General features: G+C 36.7%; 1 protein-coding gene across 1 annotated transcript; it reads left to right on the forward strand.

Annotated features, from left to right (window-relative positions):
- Positions 1-3,053: 3,053 nt before the first annotated feature.
- EDF1 (endothelial differentiation related factor 1) lies at positions 3,054-12,738 on the forward strand. The gene is made up of 5 exons (XM_081179101.1): positions 3,054-3,170; positions 7,369-7,420; positions 10,561-10,721; positions 12,346-12,439; positions 12,522-12,738. Exons 1-5 carry the CDS (start codon positions 3,093-3,095, stop codon positions 12,581-12,583), a joined length of 447 nt encoding a protein of 148 aa, XP_081035227.1. The 5' UTR covers positions 3,054-3,092; the 3' UTR covers positions 12,584-12,738.
- Positions 12,739-20,934: the final 8,196 nt, after the last annotated feature.

Genomic DNA, 20,934 nt, shown 5'->3' on the forward strand with positions numbered 1-20,934 from the left:
TGAAATACATTAAATACATACAATAAATACATTAAATACATTAAATACATTAAATACATTAAATACAATAAATACATTAAATACATGAAATACAATAAATACATGAAATACATTAAATACATTAAATACATACAATAAATACATGAAATACATGAAATACATACATTAAATACATTAAATACATTAAATACATTAAATACAATAAATACAATAAATACAATAAATACATTAAATACATGAAATACAATAAATACATGAAATACATTCAATACATACAATACATACATTAAATACATACAATAAATACATTAAATACATTAAATACATTAAATACATACATTAAATACATTAAATACATACAATAAATACATTAAATACATTAAATACATTAAATACATACAATAAATACATTAAATACATTAAATACATACATTAAATACATTAAATACATTAAATACATTAAATACATACAATAAATACATTAAATACATACATTAAATACATTAAATACATTAAATACATTAAATACATACATTAAATACATTAAATACATTAAATACATACAATAAATACATGAAATACATGAAATACATACATTAAATACATTAAATACATTAAATACATTAAATACAATAAATACAATAAATACAATAAATACATTAAATACATGAAATACAATAAATACATGAAATACATTCAATACATACAATACATACATTAAATACATACAATAAATACATTAAATACATTAAATACATTAAATACATACATTAAATACATTAAATACATACAATAAATACATTAAATACATTAAATACATTAAATACATACAATAAATACATTAAATACATTAAATACATACATTAAATACATTAAATACATTAAATACATTAAATACATACAATAAATACATTAAATACATACATTAAATACATTAAATACATACATTAAATACATTAAATACATTAAATACATTAAATACATACATTAAATACATTAAATACATTAAATACATACAATAAATACATTAAATACATTAAATACATACAATAAATACATTAAATACATTAAATACATTAAATACATACATTAAATACATTAAATACATACAATAAATACATTAAATACATTAAATACATTAAATACATACAATAAATACATTAAATACATTAAATACATACATTAAATACATTAAATACATTAAATACATTAAATACATACAATAAATACATTAAATACATACATTAAATACATTAAATACATTAAATACATTAAATACATACATTAAATACATTAAATACATTAAATACATACAATAAATACATGAAATACATGAAATACATACATTAAATACATTAAATACATTAAATACATTAAATACAATAAATACAATAAATACAATAAATACATTAAATACATGAAATACAATAAATACATGAAATACATTCAATACATACAATACATACATTAAATACATACAATAAATACATTAAATACATTAAATACATTAAATACATACATTAAATACATTAAATACATACAATACATACATTAAATACATTAAATACATTAAATACATACAATAAATACATTAAATACATTAAATACATACACTACATACATTAAATACATTAAATACATTAAATACATACAATACATACATTAAATACATTAAATACAATAAATACATTAAATACATACATTAAATACATACATTAAATACATTAAATACATGAAATACATACAATACATACATTAAATACATTAAATACAATAAATACATGAAATACATTAAATACATACAATACATACATTAAATACATGAAATACATTAAATACATACAATACATACATTAAATACATGAAATACATTAAATACATACATTAAATACATTAAATACATACAATAAATACATTAAATACATGAAATACATACATTAAATACATGAAATACATTAAATACATACAATAAATACATTAAATACATTAAATACATACATTAAATACATTAAATACATGAAATACATTAAATACATACAATAAATACATTAAATACATACATTAAATACATTAAATACATTAAATACAATAAATGCATGAAATCTCTTCAGCTCCACTTTCCCAGACATTTCTTGGAATTAAAAAGCGCGCCAAAACTGCGTGGGAAAGAGCTGAGGAGAATCAGCTGAGAAACAGCTGGGAGGAGAAAGAGCGGGAAAGCCCTGGCCCCGCCCACAGCCCGGCCTGCGATTGGCCCACCTATCGCCGCGCGTGCGTCGGGCGAGGGCGTTGCTAGGGCGGCCATTTTGGACGAGGGCGAGGGGACTGGAAAGAGCGGAAAGAAAGGGCGGAAGAGGCGGCGGCGCCGCCATGTTGGTTGAGGGCAGCGGGGCCTAGGCTAGATTTCTGCATTTCAGGGGTCCGACTAGATGCCTCTTGAGGGGACTCGAAAGAGGGGGTTGCTAGGGCGGCCATTTTGGACGAGGGCAAGCGGACTGGAAAGAGGGAGGTGGAAAGAACGGGCGGAAGAGGCGGCGGCGCCGCCATGTTGGTTGAGGGCAGCGCGGCCTAGGCTAGATTTCAGGGGTCAGACTAGATGCCTCTTGAGGTGAATCGAGCGAGGGGGTTGCTATGACGGCCATTTTGGACGAGGGCAAAGGAAGAAAGGGCGGAAGAGGCGGCTGGGCCGCCATGTTGGTTGAGGGCCCTCGGCGATCCTTTCTGCGTGTGCTCTACAGCGCGGGAAGCTTCACAGTCGCTTCTGCGCATGCTCCCCAAAGGGCGTGAAGTAACCTACGCTCGTTTCTGCGCATGCTCTACAGCCCGGACAGCGCTTCTGCGCATGCTCCCCTAAGAGCGTGAGGCAACGCAACCCACGCTCGTTTCTGCGCATGCTCTACAGCCCGGACAGCGCTTCGGCGCATGCTCCCCCTCCAGAGCGAGGGGCGTGACGCGCGCCAAGCAACCAATCCCGCGACGCCGGCCTGGGGCGGGGAACGCCGATTGGCGGGCGTGCCCCTGGGAGGCGGGCCCTTCTCCACGAGCGGCCAATAGGCGTCCGGGAGGGCGGCGGAGCCAGCCAGAGCGGCGCCATGGCGGAGAGCGACTGGGACACGGTGACGGTGCTGCGCAAGAAGGGGCCCAGCGCGGCCCAGGCCAAGTCCAAGCAGGTGAGCCGAGGCCTCTCCCCGCCTCTCACGGGGCGCTCTGACGGGGTCCGGCCGCGACGCGCCCCTCCGAAGCCCCCACAAGCCACGCCCCCCGGCGGCTCCCATTGGCCCGCCGAGATGGCGGCGCGCCAGGCCACGCCCTCCCAAAATGGCGCCCGGGCTTCTCCCCAGAGAGACTTTCCCTCTCATATAAGTTGAATGGAAATGGGATGAAAAAGGGATATCTTGCTTTAAATTTGAAGCTCTCTGCAGATAGAAAAGGAACAAGCTCCATTCAGTTGAATGAGAAATAAATGGAGGTGAAATTGGGTTGAAAACCAGGGAGTTCCATTCAATGGGATGAGAAATAAGAGAATTGCATTCCATTTAAATTGGATTAAAAAGAAGGGAGTTCCATTAAATAGGATTAAAAGTAAATTAAGGGATGAAAAACAAATTAATTGCAAATAAGTGAATTGCGTTCCATTTAAATTGGATTAAAAAGAAGGGAGTTCCATTCAATTTAATGAAAAATAAGTGAATTGCATTCCATTTAAATTGGATTAAAAAGAAGTGAGTTCCATTCAATGGGATGAAAAGTAAATTAAGGGATGAAAAATAAATGAATTGCAAATAACTGAATTGCATTCCATTTAAATTGGATTAAAAAGAAGGGAGTTCCATTCACTTTAATGAAAAATAAGTGAATTGCATTCCATTTAAATTGGATTAAAAAGAAGTGAGTTCCATTCAATGGGATGAAAAGTAAATTAAGGGATGAAAAACAAATGAATTGCAAATAAGTGAATTGCATTCCATTTAAATTGGATTAAAAAGAAGGGAGTTCCATTCACTTTAATGAAAAATAAGTGAATTGCATTCCATTTAAATTGGATTAAAAAGAAGGGAGTTCCATTCAATGGGATGAAAAGTAAATTAAGGGATGAAAAATAAATGAATTGCAAATAACTGAATTGCATTCCATTTAAATTGGATTAAAAAGAAGGGAGTTCCATTTAATGGCATGAAAAATAAGTGAATTGCAAATAAGTGAACTGCGTTCAATTTAAATTGGGTTAAAGATCAGTGAGTTCCATGAAATGGCATGAAAAATAATTTAGATTGGATTAAAAAGAAGTGAATTCCATTTAATGAAAAATAAATGAATTGCGTTCAATTTAAATGGGATTAAGAAGAAGTGAGTTCCATGAAATGGCATGAAAAATAATTTAAATTGGATTCAGAAGAAGTGAGTTCCATTCAATGGCATGAAAAATAATTTAAATTGGATTAGGAAGAAGTGAGTTCCATTAAATGGCATGAAAAATAATTTAAATGGGATTAGGAAGAAGTGAGTTCCATTAAATGGCATGAAAAATAAATTAATTGCATTCATTTTAAATTGGATTAAAAATATGTGAGTTCCATTAAATGGGATGAAAAATAAGTGAATTGCAAATAAGTGAATTGCATTCCATTTAAATTGGATTCAAAAGAAGTGAGTTCCATTAAATGGCATGAAAAATAAATTAATTGCAAATAAGTGAACTGCATTCAATTTAAATTGGATTCAAAAGTGAGTTCCATTCAATGTCATTAAAAATAAGTGAATTGCATTCATTTTAAATTGGATTAAAAAGAAGTGAGTTCCATTCAATGGAATGAAAAGTAAATTAATTGCAAATAAGTGAACTGCATTCAATTTAAATTGGATTCAAAAGTGAGTTCCATTAAATGGGATTCAAAATAATTTACTTGCATTCAATTTAAATTGGATTGAAAAGAAGTGAGTTCCGTTTAATGAAAAGTAAATGAATTGCATTCAATTTAAATTGGATTAAAAAGAAGTGAGTTCAATTTAATGAAAAGTAAATTAATTGCATTCAATTTAAATTGGATTAAAAATCAGTGAGTTCAGTTTAATGAAAAGTAAATGAATTGCATTCAATTTAAATTGGATTAAAAAGAAGTGAGTTCCATTAAATGGGATTAAAAGTAAATGAATTGCATTCAATTTAAATTGGATTAAAAAGAAGTGAGTTCCATTCAATTTAAATTGAATTGAGCATCAATATATTATATTTCAATTGAACTGCGAATACATAAGTTCCGTTAAATTTGAATTGGATAAAAAATAAATATGTTCCGTTCAATTTAAATTTTCAGTTCCATTTTAATGTAATTAAAAAAGAACAAGCTCCGTTCAATTTAAAGTGAATTGAAAAGAAGTTGCCTTCAATTTAAATTGGATTAAAAATAAATCATTCCATTCAATTTAAATCGGATTAAAAATGAATACGTTCTATTCAATTTCATTTTTAAGTTCCATTTTAATTTAATTAAAAAAGAACAAGCTCCATTCCATTTAAACTGAAACGAAAATAAGTTGCCTTCAATTTAAATTGGATTAAAAATAAATTAGGTGCATTCAATTTAATCTGAATTGAAAATAATTACGTTCCATTCAATTTAAATGGGATTAAAAATAAGTTCCGTTCCATTTAAATTGAATTGGGAATAGCCACCAAATTCTTCTGCATAGCCACCAAATTCCTTAATTATTTGTTTCCTCTAAAAATTTGGATACGTATTATTTGTTTCCTTTAAAAAGATTGATACGTATTATTTGTTTCCACTAAAAAAATTGATACGTATTATTTGTTTCCTTTAAAAAGATTGATATGTATTATTTGTTTCCACTAAAAAAATTGATACGTATTATTTGCTCCTCTAAAAAATTGGATACATATTAAGATGGCTAGGATATTTGCCGTAACAATAATAACAAAAACAATATTGGTCCTTTTATGTTGATGCTAATATTTCAAGTTGTTTCCAATCCGTTTTGAAATAATCCAGAAATGTTGAACGTTGTTTTCTCTTCCCGATTTCTTCTGCTTCCTTTCCATTTCTAATTTCCTTTTTTTCATATATATATATATATATATGTATCATTCTATTCCCCCCACCCAAATGTCATTTTATTATATTAGAAAGACCCTGGTTGGATTCTGATTATATTAGACAGGACCCTGGTTAAATTCTGATTATATTAGACAAGATCCTTTTTTGATTCTGATTATATTAGACAAGACCCTGTTTTAATTCTGATTATATTAGACAAGACCCTGGTTTAATTCTGATTATATTAGACAAGACCCTGGTTTAATTCTGATTATATTAGACAAGACCCTGTTTTGATTCTGATTATATTATATTATTATTAATTTTATATTATATTATTAATATAGTATAATAATAAAAATAGTATTTATTTAATAAATCGGATAACCAATCTGAATAAATAAAAATCTGGTGTGATTCTGATTATATTAGACAAAATCCTGGTGTGATTCTGATTATATTAGACAAGACCCTGGTTGGATTCTGATTATATTATATTATTATTAATTTTATATTATATTATTAATATAGTACAGCAATAAAAATAGTATTTATTTAATAAATCAGATAACCAATCTGAATAAATAAAAATCTGGTGTGATTCTGATTATATTAGACAAAATCCTGGTGTGATTCTGATTATATTAGACAAGACCCTGGTTGGATTCTGATTATATTATATTATTATTAATTTTATAGTATATTATTAATATAGTACAATAATAAAAATAGTATTTATTTAATAAATCGGATAACCAATCTGAATAAATAAAAATCCTGGTGTGATTCTGATTATATTAGACAAAATCCTGGTGTGATTCTGATTATATTAGACAAGACCCTGTTTTGATTCTGATTATATTATATTATTATTAATTTTGTATTATATTATTAATATAGTACAATAATAAAAATAGTATTTATTTAATAAATCGGATAACCAATCTGAATAAATAAAAATCTGGTGTGATTCTGATTATATTAGACAAGACCCTGGTTGGATTCTGATTATATTATATTATTATTAATTTTATAGTATATTATTAATATAGTACAATAATAAAAATACTATTTATTTAATAAATCGGATAACCAATCTGAAGAAATAAAAATCTGTACATCTCTCGATAAAATCCCCAGGATAAGAATGACCTCTACTTTGCGCTCGTCTCGTAACAAATGAGACAGATCTGCGGAGAAGACTTGACAGTGCATTTGAGAAATTCTTTATTAAACACATAATCCACGAATTAAGAAGAAAAATCAATATTCCCTTTTTTTATGGCTCCCCTAATGTCCCTCTTTTCCGCCCCAGGCTGTCGTTGCGGCTCAGAGAAGAGGCGACGATGTGGAGACCTCAAAGAAATGTAAGTTTGCCCCATTTTGGACGGTATTTGCCATTTTTAACATTATGTGCCCCTTGGAAAGTCCGTTCCTTTGGCTGCCGGTCCCTCATTTTTGAGGCTGCCGCTCCCTTATTTTCAAATCTGCATAATCTTGCAGTTATTGAATTGCAGGCGAAAAACCGGCGCTGCTCTCCCAAATGATCGGGTCATTGGTATTTCATTCACTTTGTATTTCAGCTGCATCCTTCCTCCTCCTTGGGTACCACTCCTCCGCCTTGAAGCATCCTTCTACTTCCTGTCTCCTCCTGCATCCTTCCCCCTCCTCCTCCTCCTTGAAGCATCCTTCTACTTCCTGTCTCCTCCTGCATCCTTCCTCCTCCTCCGCCTTGAAGCATCCTTCTACTTCCTGTCTCCTCCCGCATCCTTCCTCCTCCTCCGCCTTGAAGCATCCTTCTACTTCCTGTCTCCTCCCGCATCCTTCCTCCTCCTCCGCCTTGAAGCATCCTTCTACTTCCTGTCTCCTCCTGCATCCTTCCTCCTCCTCCTCCTTGAAGCATCCTTCTACTTCCTGTCTCCTCCTGCATCCTTCCTCCTCCTCCTCGGGTACCACTCCTAATTGAAGCATCTTTCTACTTCCTGTCTCCTCCTGCATCCTTCCTCTTCCTTGGGTACCACTCTTCCTCCTTGAATCATCCTTCTACTTCCTGTCTCCTCCTGCATCCTTCCCCCTCCTCCTCCTCCTTGAAGCATCCTTCTACTTCCTGTCTCCTCCTGCATCCTTCCTCCTCCTCCTCCTTGAAGCCTCCTTCTTCCTGTCTCCTCCTGCATCCTTCCTCCTCCTCCTCCTTGAAGCATCCTTCTACTTCCTGTCTCCTCCTGCATCCTTCCTCCTCCTCCTACTCCTCGGGTACCACTCCTACTTCAAGCATCCTTCTACTTCCTGTCTCCTCCTGCATCCTTCCTCCTCCTCCTCCTTGAAGCCTCCTTCTACTTCCTGTCTCCTCCTGCATCCTTCCTCCTCCTCCTCCTTGAAGCATCCTTCTACTTCCTGTCTCCTCCTGCATCCTTCCCCCTCCTCCTCCTCCTTGAAGCCTCCTTCTACTTCCTGTCTCCTCCCGCATCCTTCCTCCTCCTCCTCCTTGAAGCATCCTTCTTCTTCCTGTCTCCTCCTGCATCCTTCCTCCGCCTCCTCCTTGAAGCCTCCTTCTACTTCCTGTCTCCTCCTGCATCCTTCCTCCTCCTCCTCCTTGGGTACCACTCCTCCTCCTTGAAGCATCCTTCTACTTCCTGTCTCCTCCCGCATCCTTCCTCCTCCTCCTCCTTGGGTACCACTCCTCCTCCTTGAAGCATCCTTCTACTTCCTGTCTCCTCCTGCCTCCTTCCCCCTCCTCCTCCTTGGGTACCACTCCTCCTCCTTGAAGCATCCTTCTACTTCCTGTCTCCTCCTGCCTCCTTCCCCCTCCTCCTCCTTGGGTACCACTCCTCCGCCTTGAAGCCTCCTTCTACTTCCTGTCTCCTCCTGCATCCTTCCTCCTCCTCCTCCTGGGGTACCACTCCTCCTCCTTGAAGCATCCTTCTACTTCCTGTCTCCTCCTGCATCCTTCCTCCTCCTCCTCCTCCTTGGGTACCACTCCAACTCCTTGAAGCATCCTTCTTCTTCCTGCCTCCTCCTCCTCCTTGGGTACCACTCCTCCGCCTTGAAGCACCCTCCTACTTCCTGTCTCCTCCTGCATCCTTCCTCCTCCTCCTCCTAGGGTACCATTCCTACTTGAAGGATCCTTCTACTTCCTGTCTCCTGCATCCTTCCTCTTCCTTGGGTACCACTCCTCCTCCTTGAAGCATCCTTCTTCTTCCTGTCTCCTCCTGCATCCTTCCCCCTCCTCCTCCTCCTTGAAGCATCCTTCTACTTCCTGTCTCCTCCTGTATCCTTCCCACTCCTCCTCCTTGGGTACCACTCCTCCTCCTTGAAGCATCCTTCTACTTCCTGTCTCCTCCTGCCTCCTTCCTCCTCCTCCTCCTCCTCCTTGGGTACCACTCCTCCTCCTTGAAGCATCCTTCTTCTTCCTGTCTCCTCCTGCCTCCTCCTCCTTCTTGGGTACCACTCCTCCTCCTTGAAGCATCCTTCTTCTTCCTGTCTCCTCCTGCCTCCTCCTCCTCCTTGGGTACCACTCCTCCTCCCTGAAGCATCCTTCTACTTCCTGTCTCCTCCTGCATCCTTCCTCCTCCTTGGGTACCACTCCTCCTCCCTGAAGCATCCTTCTACTTCCTGTCTCCTCCTGCATCCTTCCCCCTCCTTGGGTACCACTCCTCCTCCTTGAAGCCTCCTTCTACTTCCTGTCTCCTCCTGCATCCTTCCTCCTCCTTGGGTACCACTCCTCCTCCTTGAAGCATCCTTCTACTTCCTGTCTCCTCCTGCATCCTTCCTCCTCCTCCTTGGGTACCACTCCTCCTCCTTGAAGCATCCTTCTACTTCCTGTCTCCTCCTGCATCCTTCCTCCTCCTGCTTGGGTACCACTCCTCCTCCTTGAAGCATCCTTCTACTTCCTGTCTCCTCCTGCATCCTTCCCCCTCCTCCTCCTCCTTGAAGCATCCTTCTACTTCCTGTCTCCTCCTGCATCCTTCCTCCTCCTCCTTGGGTACCACTCCTCCTCCTTGAAGCATCCTTCTACTTCCTGTCTCCTTCCTCCTCATCCTCCTCCTCCTTGGGTACCACTCCTCCTCCTTGAAACAGCTATGACTCAGAAGTCGAACATACCTGTGCCTGGAACATCCCTTATTTTGGCTGCTGGTCCCTTATTTTCAAATCTGCAAGTTGACAGCTATGATCTAGACTGACCCCTGAAATGCAGAAATGGCACCCCCAGAGGCATGTAGTCTGACCCCTGAAATGCAGAGATGGGACCCCAAGAAGTGGCATGTGTGGTTTTTTAACCGGGGGAGAGACGTAGGTCGCGTGTTGTGACTTCCTGTCCGGACAGGAAGTGATGTCGCCGCGCAGGGTGGGATAAACTAAAGAAAAAATTATTAATTTTTAACCGGAGAAGAGAGACATAGGTGGCATGTGTTGTTGTTTTTTAACCGGGGGAGAAAGATGTGGGTCGCATGTTGTGACGTCCTGTCCAGACAGGAAGTGATGTCACTTGCTTTGTCCCTCCTCGCAGGGGCGGCGGGCCAGAACAAGCAGCACTCCATCACGAAGAACACGGCCAAGCTGGACCGGGAGACGGAGGAGCTGCACCACGACCGGGTGCCCCTGGAGGTGGGCAAAGTCATCCAACAGGGGCGCCAGGGCAAGGGGCTGACCCAGAAGGACCTGGCGACGGTAATTATTAAAAATTATTAGCTGTTGTTGACCCTCGTTATTAAAAATCATCATCATTATTGTTATTTTAAAATAAATTTGTATTAGTTTTTCCACAATGGTAACACAAACCACAAAGCAAAATGATACAGAAAAAGGAAAAGAAGGGGGGGGGAGGTAATAAAGGTCATTATTAAAAATTATTAGCTGTTGTTGATGGTCATTCAAAATTATTAGCTGTGGTTGGCGGTAATTATTAAAAATTATTAGCTGTTGCTGACAGTAATTATTAGCTGTTGTTGACAGTCATTGTTAAAAATGATTAGCTGTTGTTGAGGGTCATTATTAAAAATTTTTAGCTGTCATAGACGGTCATTATTAAAAATTATTAGCTGTCAGAGACGGTCATTATTGAAAATTATTAGCTGTTGTTGAGGGTAATGATTAAAAAATATTAGCTGTTGGGGGTCATTATTAAAAATTATTAGCTGTTGTTGACGGTAGTTATTGAAAATTATTAGCTGTTGTTGACGGTCATTATTGACAATTATTAGCTGTTGTTGATGGTAATTATTGAAAATTATTAGCTGTTGTTGACGGTCATTATTGACAATTATTTGCTGTTGTTGAGGGTAATTATTAAAAAATATCAGCTGTTGAGGGTCATTATTAAAAATTATTAGCTGTTGTTGACGGTCATTATTGACAATTATTAGCTGTTGTTGACGGTAATTATTGACAATTATTAGCTGTTGTTGACAGTTGATGTTGTTGATGAAGAAATAGGACCAGAAATAGGAGGATGACCAGGAAGAGTGGAGGAAATTGAAAGCCTATTTAGTCAAATATGTGAAGTTAAACTAATTGGAAAAGCTTGCCAAGACCAGATAAGTTTAGGATTGAAAGATGTCATGGGATGAATTAATGTGTAATTCGAATTAATTAATGTGTAATTGGAAAAGCTTGCAAAGACCAGATAAGTTTAGGATTGAAAGATGTCATGGGATCGATTAATATGTTCAATGCTGAATTGGAAAGAAAGAAAGATGTTGAGTGATTAAGTTCATTTAAAAGAAAATTGGTTTGGGAAAACAGTTCATATACAGTGAAATTCAACCAGGAAGTCACTTAACAATGTTACTAAGTTTGGTTTAAAGACGGGTGAGATGGACGTTTGTTTGCTTGAAAAATAATAATAATAATAATAATAATTAATAATAAATTGGAAAATCAATAAAAAATGGGGGGAAATCTATTTAAAAATGGGGGGAATCAATAAAAAATAAGAATCAATAAAAAAAAGAATGGAAAATCAATTTTAAAAATTGAAAGAAAATCGAAATCAAGAACAAAATAAAAAAATATAGAAAATCAATTAAAAAACAGAAAGAAAAAGGAATGTGCTTTTCCCCCCCCGGAACTCGCATTCGGAACCCGGAGCCGAGACGCCCCAACAATGTTGCTAAGTTTGGTTTCAAGACGGTTGAGATTGACGTTTGTTTGCTTGAAAAAAAATTGGAAAATCAATTTAAAAAATGGGGGGAAATCGATTAAAAATGGGAGGGAAATCAATCAAAAATCCAAAATATGGGAAATCAATAAGCCCCAGAACTCGCACTCGGAACCCCCTCTCTTTCTCTTTCAGAAAATCAACGAGAAGCCGCAGGTGATCGCCGACTACGAGTCGGGCAAGGCCATCCCTAACAACCAGGTGCTGGGCAAGATCGAGAGAGCCATCGGTAAGCGGGGTGGCGGGTTCGAGGAGGGCAGCCAGGTGGCGGGTTCGAGGATGCGCGGCTGACCCCCCTCCTCTCTCCCCAGGCCTCAAGCTCCGCGGGAGGGACATCGGGAAACCCCTCGAAAAGGGCCCCAAGGCGCAGTGAGGACAAAGCCTCGAAAGCCGGGGGGCGCCGGGCGCCGTGGGTCGCCCGGGGTCTCCCCGCCCTCCCGCCCCGACTCCGGACGGGCGGGAGATGCCGCCTGCCAGCCGGCGGCCCGTCTCCTCTTTCCGCAGATCGAATAAAGCGAATTGAAATGGTGGGCGCGTCTCGAACCCGGGTTTTGTCTTGCGTGCTGCGACTCCCAGAGTCCTTTGCGGGGGTGGTGGGTTCGGAGTGGGGGGCTTAGAAGCCTCAAACTACGTCTCCCAGAGTCCTTTGGGGGACTAGAGGGCGCCGTAGAAGCCACAAACTACATCTCCCAGAATCCTTCGGGGGACTAGAGGGCGCCTTGGAAGCCTCAAACTACGTCTCCCAGAATCCTTTGGGGGACAAGAGGGCGCCTTGGAAGCCTCAAACTACATCTCCCAGAGTCCTTTGGGGGACTAGAGGGCGCCGTAGAAGCCACAAACGACATCTCCCAGAGTCCTTTGGGGGACTAGAGGGTGCCTTGGAAGCCTCAAACTACATCTCCCAGAGTCCTTCGGGGGACTAGAGGGCGCCTTAGAAGCCTCAAACTACATCTCCCAGAATCCTTTGGGGGACTAGAGGGCGCCGTAGAAGCCTCAAACTACATCTCCCAGAGTCCTTTGGGGGACTAGAGGGCGCTGTAGAAGCCTCAAACTACATCTCCCAGAGTCCTTTGGGGGACTAGAGGGCGCCTTGGAAGCCTCAAACTACATCTCCCAGAATCCTTTGGGGGACAAGAGGGCGCTGTAGAAGCCTCAAACTACATCTCCCAGAGTCCTTTGGGGGACTAGAGGGCGCTGTAGAAGCCTCAAACTACATCTCCCAGAGTCCTTTGGGGGACTAGAGGGCGCCTTAGAAGCCTCAAACTACATCTCCCAGAATCCTTTGGGGGACAAGAGGGCGCCTTGGAAGCCTCAAACTACATCTCCCAGAGTCCTTTGGGGGACTAGAGGGCGCCGTAGAAGCCACAAACGACATCTCCCAGAGTCCTTTGGGGGACTAGAGGGTGCCTTGGAAGCCTCAAACTACATCTCCCAGAGTCCTTCGGGGGACTAGAGGGCGCCTTAGAAGCCTCAAACTACATCTCCCAGAATCCTTTGGGGGACTAGAGGGCGCCTTGGAAGCCTCAAACTACATCTCCCAGAGTCCTTTGGGGGACTAGAGGGCGCCTTGGAAGCCTCAAACTACATCTCCCAGAATCCTTTGGGGGACAAGAGGGCGCCTTGGAAGCCTCAAACTACATCTCCCAGAGTCCTTTGGGGGACTAGAGGGCGCCCTAGAAGCCACAAACTACATCTCCCAGAGTCCTTCGGGGGACTAGAGGGCGCCTTAGAAGCCTCAAACTACATCTCCCAGAATCCTTTGGGGGACTAGAGGGCGCCTTGGAAGCCTCAAACTACATCTCCCAGAGTCCTTTGGGGGACTAGAGGGCGCCTTAGAAGCCTCAAACTACATCTCCCAGAATCCTTCGTGAGGATGTCCTGTTCAAAGGGGAGTAGAGGGCACCTCAAACTACAACTCCCACAGTCCTTTGCGGGGATGCTGTGTGGGAAGGGAAATAGAGGGTGCCTTAGATGCTTCAAACTACATCTCCCAGAATCCTTTGGGGGACTAGAGGGCGCCTTGGAAGCCTCAAACTACATCTCCCAGAATCCTTTGGGGGACTAGAGGGCGCCTTGGAAGCCTCAAACTACGTCTCCCAGAATCCTTTGGGGGACTAGAGGGCGCCTTGGAAGCCTTAAACTACAACTCCCAGAATCTGAAGGACGAGGCAGATCTGGGCCTGGAGGAACAGTGGCACAAGGAGAGCGGCGAGGCGTCGTCGACATCTATTATTTGTACCCTAATAATAATAATAATAATATTTATACCCTGATAATAATAATGATATTTTAATAATAATGATACCCTAATGGTAATAATGATTAATAAGAATAATAATATTTATACCCTAATAGTAATGATGATATTTAAATAACAATGATAATGTTTATACCCTAATCATCATCATCATATTTATATGATAATAAATGTCATAAATACGATAAATATAATTCATATAATAATAATAAAAAATCATATTTATGCCCTAATAATAAGGATCTTTATATGACAACAAATTTATTTATACAACAGCAACAAAAAACAACAACAATTTATTTATTATTATTATTAATAATAAGTATTTATTTCTACCGTGCCCATCGGGCGGCTTCCAACCCAACATGGAAATACAGTAACAGCCGCAGACTTTGGGGTTCCACAGGGATCTTCTTCTGGCCCTTGCACTGCGCTCTTCATCAGTTTGAATTATCCATCGGATTATTTGGTATTCTTATCTTACGTTCTGGTGCGCAAGCTTTCGAGTCACACAGGACTCTTCCCCAGTTGGAACGACCAATTGGATTATTATGTATCACACACTTTTTATATAAATCATAATTTTTTATTGATATTGATTATCAACCGAGTCACACAGGACTCTTCCCCAGTTGGAACGACCAATTGGATTATTATGTATCACACACTTTTTATATAAATCATAATTTATTCTTGATATTGATTATCAACCGAGTCACACAGGACTCTTCCCCAGTTGGAACGACCAATTGGATTATTATGTATCACACACTTTTTATATAAATAATATTTTTTTATTGATATTGATTCTCAACCGTACAACAAAACTTTGCTTCTTATACAATCTTTTTGGACCCGAATACTGCATCATAATTTATATATACCCCCATTCATCTAGCTGGGTTGCCTCGGGCCTAATAATAGTAATAATAATAATAATAATAATAATAATAATAATAATAATAATAATAATAATAATAATAATAAATACTATATGTGAATACTATTTAGCAATCTTTTATTTCTAGTCTCCAATGTTATGTTGTGACATCAATTAATGATAATAATAATAATAAATACTATATGTGAATACTATTTAGCAATCTTTTATTTCTAGTCTCCAATTTTATTTTGACATCAATTAATAATAATAATAATAATAATAATAATAATAATAATAATAAATACTATATGTGAATAGTATTTAGCAATCTTTTATTTCTAGTCTCCAATATTATTTTGTGACATCAATTAATAATAATAATAATAATAATAATTATAATAATAATAATAATAATAATAAATAAATACTATATGTGAATACTATTTAGCAATCTTTTATTTCTAGTCTCCCATTTTATTTTGTGACATCAATTTCTAATAATAATAATAATAATAATAATAATAATAATAATAATAATAATAATAATAATAACGTGGCCTCTTCCATTTACAATAAATTCAAAACATTTCCGGGGGATCTTTCCGACCAATGAGGCCGCGAGGCTGACGTGCCACTCCACCGCTTCTTCCGCCCTCGTCCAATCGGAGCCCGCTGCCGGCGTTCTGCCCCCGCCTTGACTTTCCACGGGCATGCGCCTCAGCCAATCGGAACCCACAGCAGCCGATCTCTCCCCGCCTCACCTGGGCCAGGCCCAATCGGAAGCCGCTGCCGGCGTTCTGCGCCCGCCTCTACTCTCCATGCGCCTAAGCCTCACCCAATCCAAAGTCGCGACCGAAGTTCCATCCCCACCTTCGCCCAATCGAAACCCGCCTCCACTTTCCACGTGACTACGCCTCGCCCAATCAGACGTCGCCGCCGGCGTCCCCTCACCGGGATATTCGGCCCAGGCGTAGCCGCGCACGACGTCCTTCCCCGGCCCGGCGCCCGGCGCCGTGACGCGGATGAGGACGTACTTGAAGACGCCGTCGGCCTCGTCGGGAACGCGCTTCAGCTCTCCGTCCGCCATTGCTGCGCTTTCTGAGGAGAAATGAGGAGCGCGAAAGGCCCAGCCAATCAGCGCCCGCGTTCCCAGGCACGGGGCCAATGGCAACACGGCGTCTACTGAAGCCCCACCCCGGAGGCGTCTTTTGACAGGTAGGCCCGTCGCTTTTCACTGGCGGGGCCAATCGTGCGTCGGGGGCGGGGTCAGGTTCTTTGATAGGCCGGCGTAGGGAGGGTCAGCCAATGGGCCCGTCGCTTCTCGCCGGCGCGGCCAATCGTGGGTCGGATGTCGCGCAGGGGGCGGGGTTAGGGGGCCTCAGCCAATCGACGCGCCCCAATCGCTTGAAAAGCGTCCTGAGCGAACTACAATCCCCATGAGGCTTTGCGCCCAGGCTGAGCAAAGGGAAAGGCCACGCCGAGCCCCTGGTGCACCTTGGGAACTGTAGTTTCCAGAAACTGAGACCCTAAATACCTTATTAATTTAATAAGATATATGATTAACTAATATTCATATTGTTATTATTACTAATAATATATTATGCAATAAGACAATAAATTTGTGGAAGGATAAATCAATATCTATTTAATAAGATATATGAATACTGTAAATAATATATAGTATTATTATTATTATTATTATTATTATTATTATTACATTATTATTATTAATAATATATTATTTAATAAGATAATAAATTTGGGAAAGGATAAATCGATATTTATCTAATTTTATATATATGAATCAATAATATGTGTATATTATTATTCATATATATTAATAATATAATAAAATGGGTTGTTATATAATATATCTTATATATAATACATATTATTGTTACTAATAATAATAATATATATATATTATTTAAGAATATAATAAATTTGGGAAGTGAGAAATCGATATTTATTTAATAAGATATATTGTTAAATGATATGTTTCTAGTCTTATTCATATATTATTAAATAAGACAAGAAATTGGGGTTAAGGTAAAAATATTTCTTTAATAAGGTATCTTATTAAATAATATGTTTGTATTCCTATTAATATATTACTAAATAAGACAAGAAATTGGGGTTAAGGTAAAACAATATTTGTTTAATAAGATATATTGTTAAATAATATATTCATATTCTTATTAATATATTATTAAATCAGACAAGAAATTGGGGTTAGGGTAAAACAATATTTATTTAATAGGATATATTATTAAATAATATGTTCGTGTTCTTATTAATATATTATTAAATCAGACAAGAAAAAGGGGTTAAGGTATATACACACACACACACATATAATTATATATATTAATTGATACCGAATAATTAAATTCAATATCTTTCACCCTATAGCTCACGTGAAAAACCTGAATAGGAATCAATCCTGGAATTTAATGAGCAAATTATCCTTTGGGGGGATCGAAAACGGCGGCGAAAAGCTTTGATATTTGGGGAAATATTAAATAATAATAATAATAATAATAATAATAATAATAATAATAATAATAATAATAATAATAATACACCGGACTGTGTCAAGCGGGAGAAGACATGGCATGAATAGGAGAGATTTTGTGTGTGTAGAATAATAATAATAATAATAATAATAATAATAATAATAATAATAATAATACACCGGACTGTGTCAAGCAGGAGAAGACATGGCATGAATAGGAGAGATTTTGTGTGTGTATAATAATAATAATAATAATAATAATAATAATAATAATAATACACCGGACTGTGTCAAGCGGGAGAAGACATGGCATGAATAGGAGAGATTTTGTGTGTGTATAATAATAATAATAATAATAATAATAATAATAATAATAATAATAATACACCGGACTGTGTCAAGCAGGAGAAGACATGGCATGAATAGGAGATATTTTGTGTGTGTAGAATAATAATAATAATAATAATAATAATAATAATACACCGGACTGTGTCAAGAGGGAGAAGACATGGCATGAATAGGAGAGATTTTGTGCGTGTATAATAATAATAATAATAATAATAATAATAATAATAATAATACACCGGACTGTGTCAAGCGGGAGAAGACATTGCATGAATAGGAGAGATTTTGTGTGTGTATAATAATAATAATAATAATAATAATAATAATAATAATAATAATAATGATGATGACACGGTTGTGATAATAATAATAATAATAATAATAATAATAATAATAATAATAATAATACACCAGACTGTGTCAAGCAGGAGAAGACATTGCATGAATAGGAGAGATTTTGTGTGTGTATAATAATAATAATAATAATAATAATAATAATAATAATAATAATAATACACCGGACTGTGTCAAGCGGGAGAAGACATGGCATGAATAGGAGAGATTTTGTGTGTGTATAATAATAATAATAATAATAATAATAATAATAATAATAATACACCGGACTGTGTCAAGCGGGAGAAGACATGGCATGAATAGGAGAGATTTTGTGTGTGTATAATAATAATAATAATAATAATAATAATAATAATAATAATAATACACCGGACTGTGTCAAGCGGGAGAAGACATGGCATGAATAGGAGAGATTTTGTGTGTGTATAATAATAATAATAATAATAATAATAATAATAATAATAATAATACTACTACTACACCGGACTGTGTCAAGCGGGAGAAGACATGGCATGAATAGGAGAGATTTTGTGTGTGTATAATAATAATAATAATAATAATAATAATAATAATAATAATAATAATACACCGGACTGTGTCAAGCGGGAGAAGACATGGCATGAATAGGAGAGATTTTGTGTGTGTATAATAATAATAATAATAATAATAATAATAATAATAATAATAATAATAATAATACACCGGACTGTGTCAAGCGGGAGAAGACATGGCATGAATAGGAGAGATTTTGTGTGTGTATAATAATAATAATAATAATAATAATAATAATAATAATACTACACCGGACTGTGTCAAGCGGGAGAAGACATTGCATGAATAGGAGAGATGTTGTGTGTGTATAATAATAATAATAATAATAATAATAATAATAATAATAATAATACACCGGACTGTGTCAAGCGGGGAAGACATGGCATGAATAGGAGAGATTTTGTGTGTGTATAATAATAATAATAATAATAATAATAATAATAATAATAATAACGACACAGTTGTGATAATAATAATAATAATAATAATAATAATAATAATAATAATAATAATAATAATACTACACTGGACTGTGTCAAGCGGGAGAAGACATGGCATGAATAGGAGAGATTTTGAGTGTGTATAATAATAATAATAATAATAATAATAATAATAATAATAATAACGACACAGTTGTGATAATAATAATAATAATAATAATAATAATAATAATAATAATAATAATAATACACCGGACTGTGTCAAGCGGGAGAAGACATGGCATGAATAGGAGAGATTTTGTGTGTGTTTAATAATAATAATAATAATAATAATAATAATAATAATAATAATAATAATAACGACACAGTTGTAATAATAATAATAATAATAATAATAATAATAATAATAATAATAATAATACACCGGACTGTGTCAAGCGGGAGAAGACATGGCATGAATAGGAGAGATTTTGAGTGTGTTTAATAATAATAATAATAATAATAATAATAATAATAATAAAATAATAATAATAATAATAATAATAATAATAATAATAATAATAATGACACAGTTGTGATAATAATAATAATAATAATAATAATAATAATACACCGGACTGTGTCAAGCGGGAGAAGACATGGCATGAATAGGAGAGATTTTGTGTGTGTATAATAATAATAATAATAATAATAATAATAATAATAATAATCATACACCGGACTGTGTCAAGCGGGAGAAGACATGGCATGAATAGGAGAGATTTTGAGTGTGTATAATAATAATAATAATAATAATAATAATAATAATACTACACCGGACTGTGTCAAGCGGGAGAAGACATGGCATGAATAGGAGAGATTTTGAGTGTGTATAATAATAATAATAATAATAATAATAATAATAATAATAACAACAACAACAACAACAACAACAACAAAATTAATAATAATAATAATAATAATAATAATAATAATAATAATAATAATAATAATAATAACGACGACGCGGTTGTGAGTTCGAGTTCCGTTCCGTCTTTATTCCAGGCAAATAATTTCTATACCTTTCCCTAGAAACGTACATAGACATGCTTCTTATATTTCTCCGGCAGAAAATACCTTTCCATATATATAGAGATTTCTCTTTCGTTAAGGAAATAAATAGAACATGCATATTCGTCTTTTTTTCCCGCACAATTTACAAATTTTCAATAGGATTTGGCATTCGACATAAAATTCCTTCGCACCCATTTTCCAGCTTGTCGCATCCACCTCCCGATAATAATTAATAACTAATCATCGTTAACAGTCATGAAATAATAAGAATAAATTATTCCGCACCATTTGCAAACCGTTAAATCCTCAAGGGGGAAAAAAATAG

This window comes from Podarcis bocagei (genome assembly GCF_964188305.1).
Source record: "Podarcis bocagei genome assembly, chromosome: Z".
NCBI lineage: Eukaryota > Metazoa > Chordata > Lepidosauria > Squamata > Lacertidae > Podarcis > Podarcis bocagei.

Bases quoted from the DNA above. Each gene is read 5' to 3' on its own strand.
- EDF1 (XM_081179101.1), top strand. From the start codon at position 3,093: ATGGCGGAGAGCGACTGGGACACGGTGACGGTGCTGCGCAAGAAGGGG. The intron at 3,171-7,368 runs GTGAGCCGAGGC...TTTCCGCCCCAG, and splicing joins CCCAGGCCAAGTCCAAGCAG to GCTGTCGTTGCGGCTCAGAG. The intron at 10,722-12,345 runs GTAATTATTAAA...TTTCTCTTTCAG, and splicing joins CCCAGAAGGACCTGGCGACG to AAAATCAACGAGAAGCCGCA.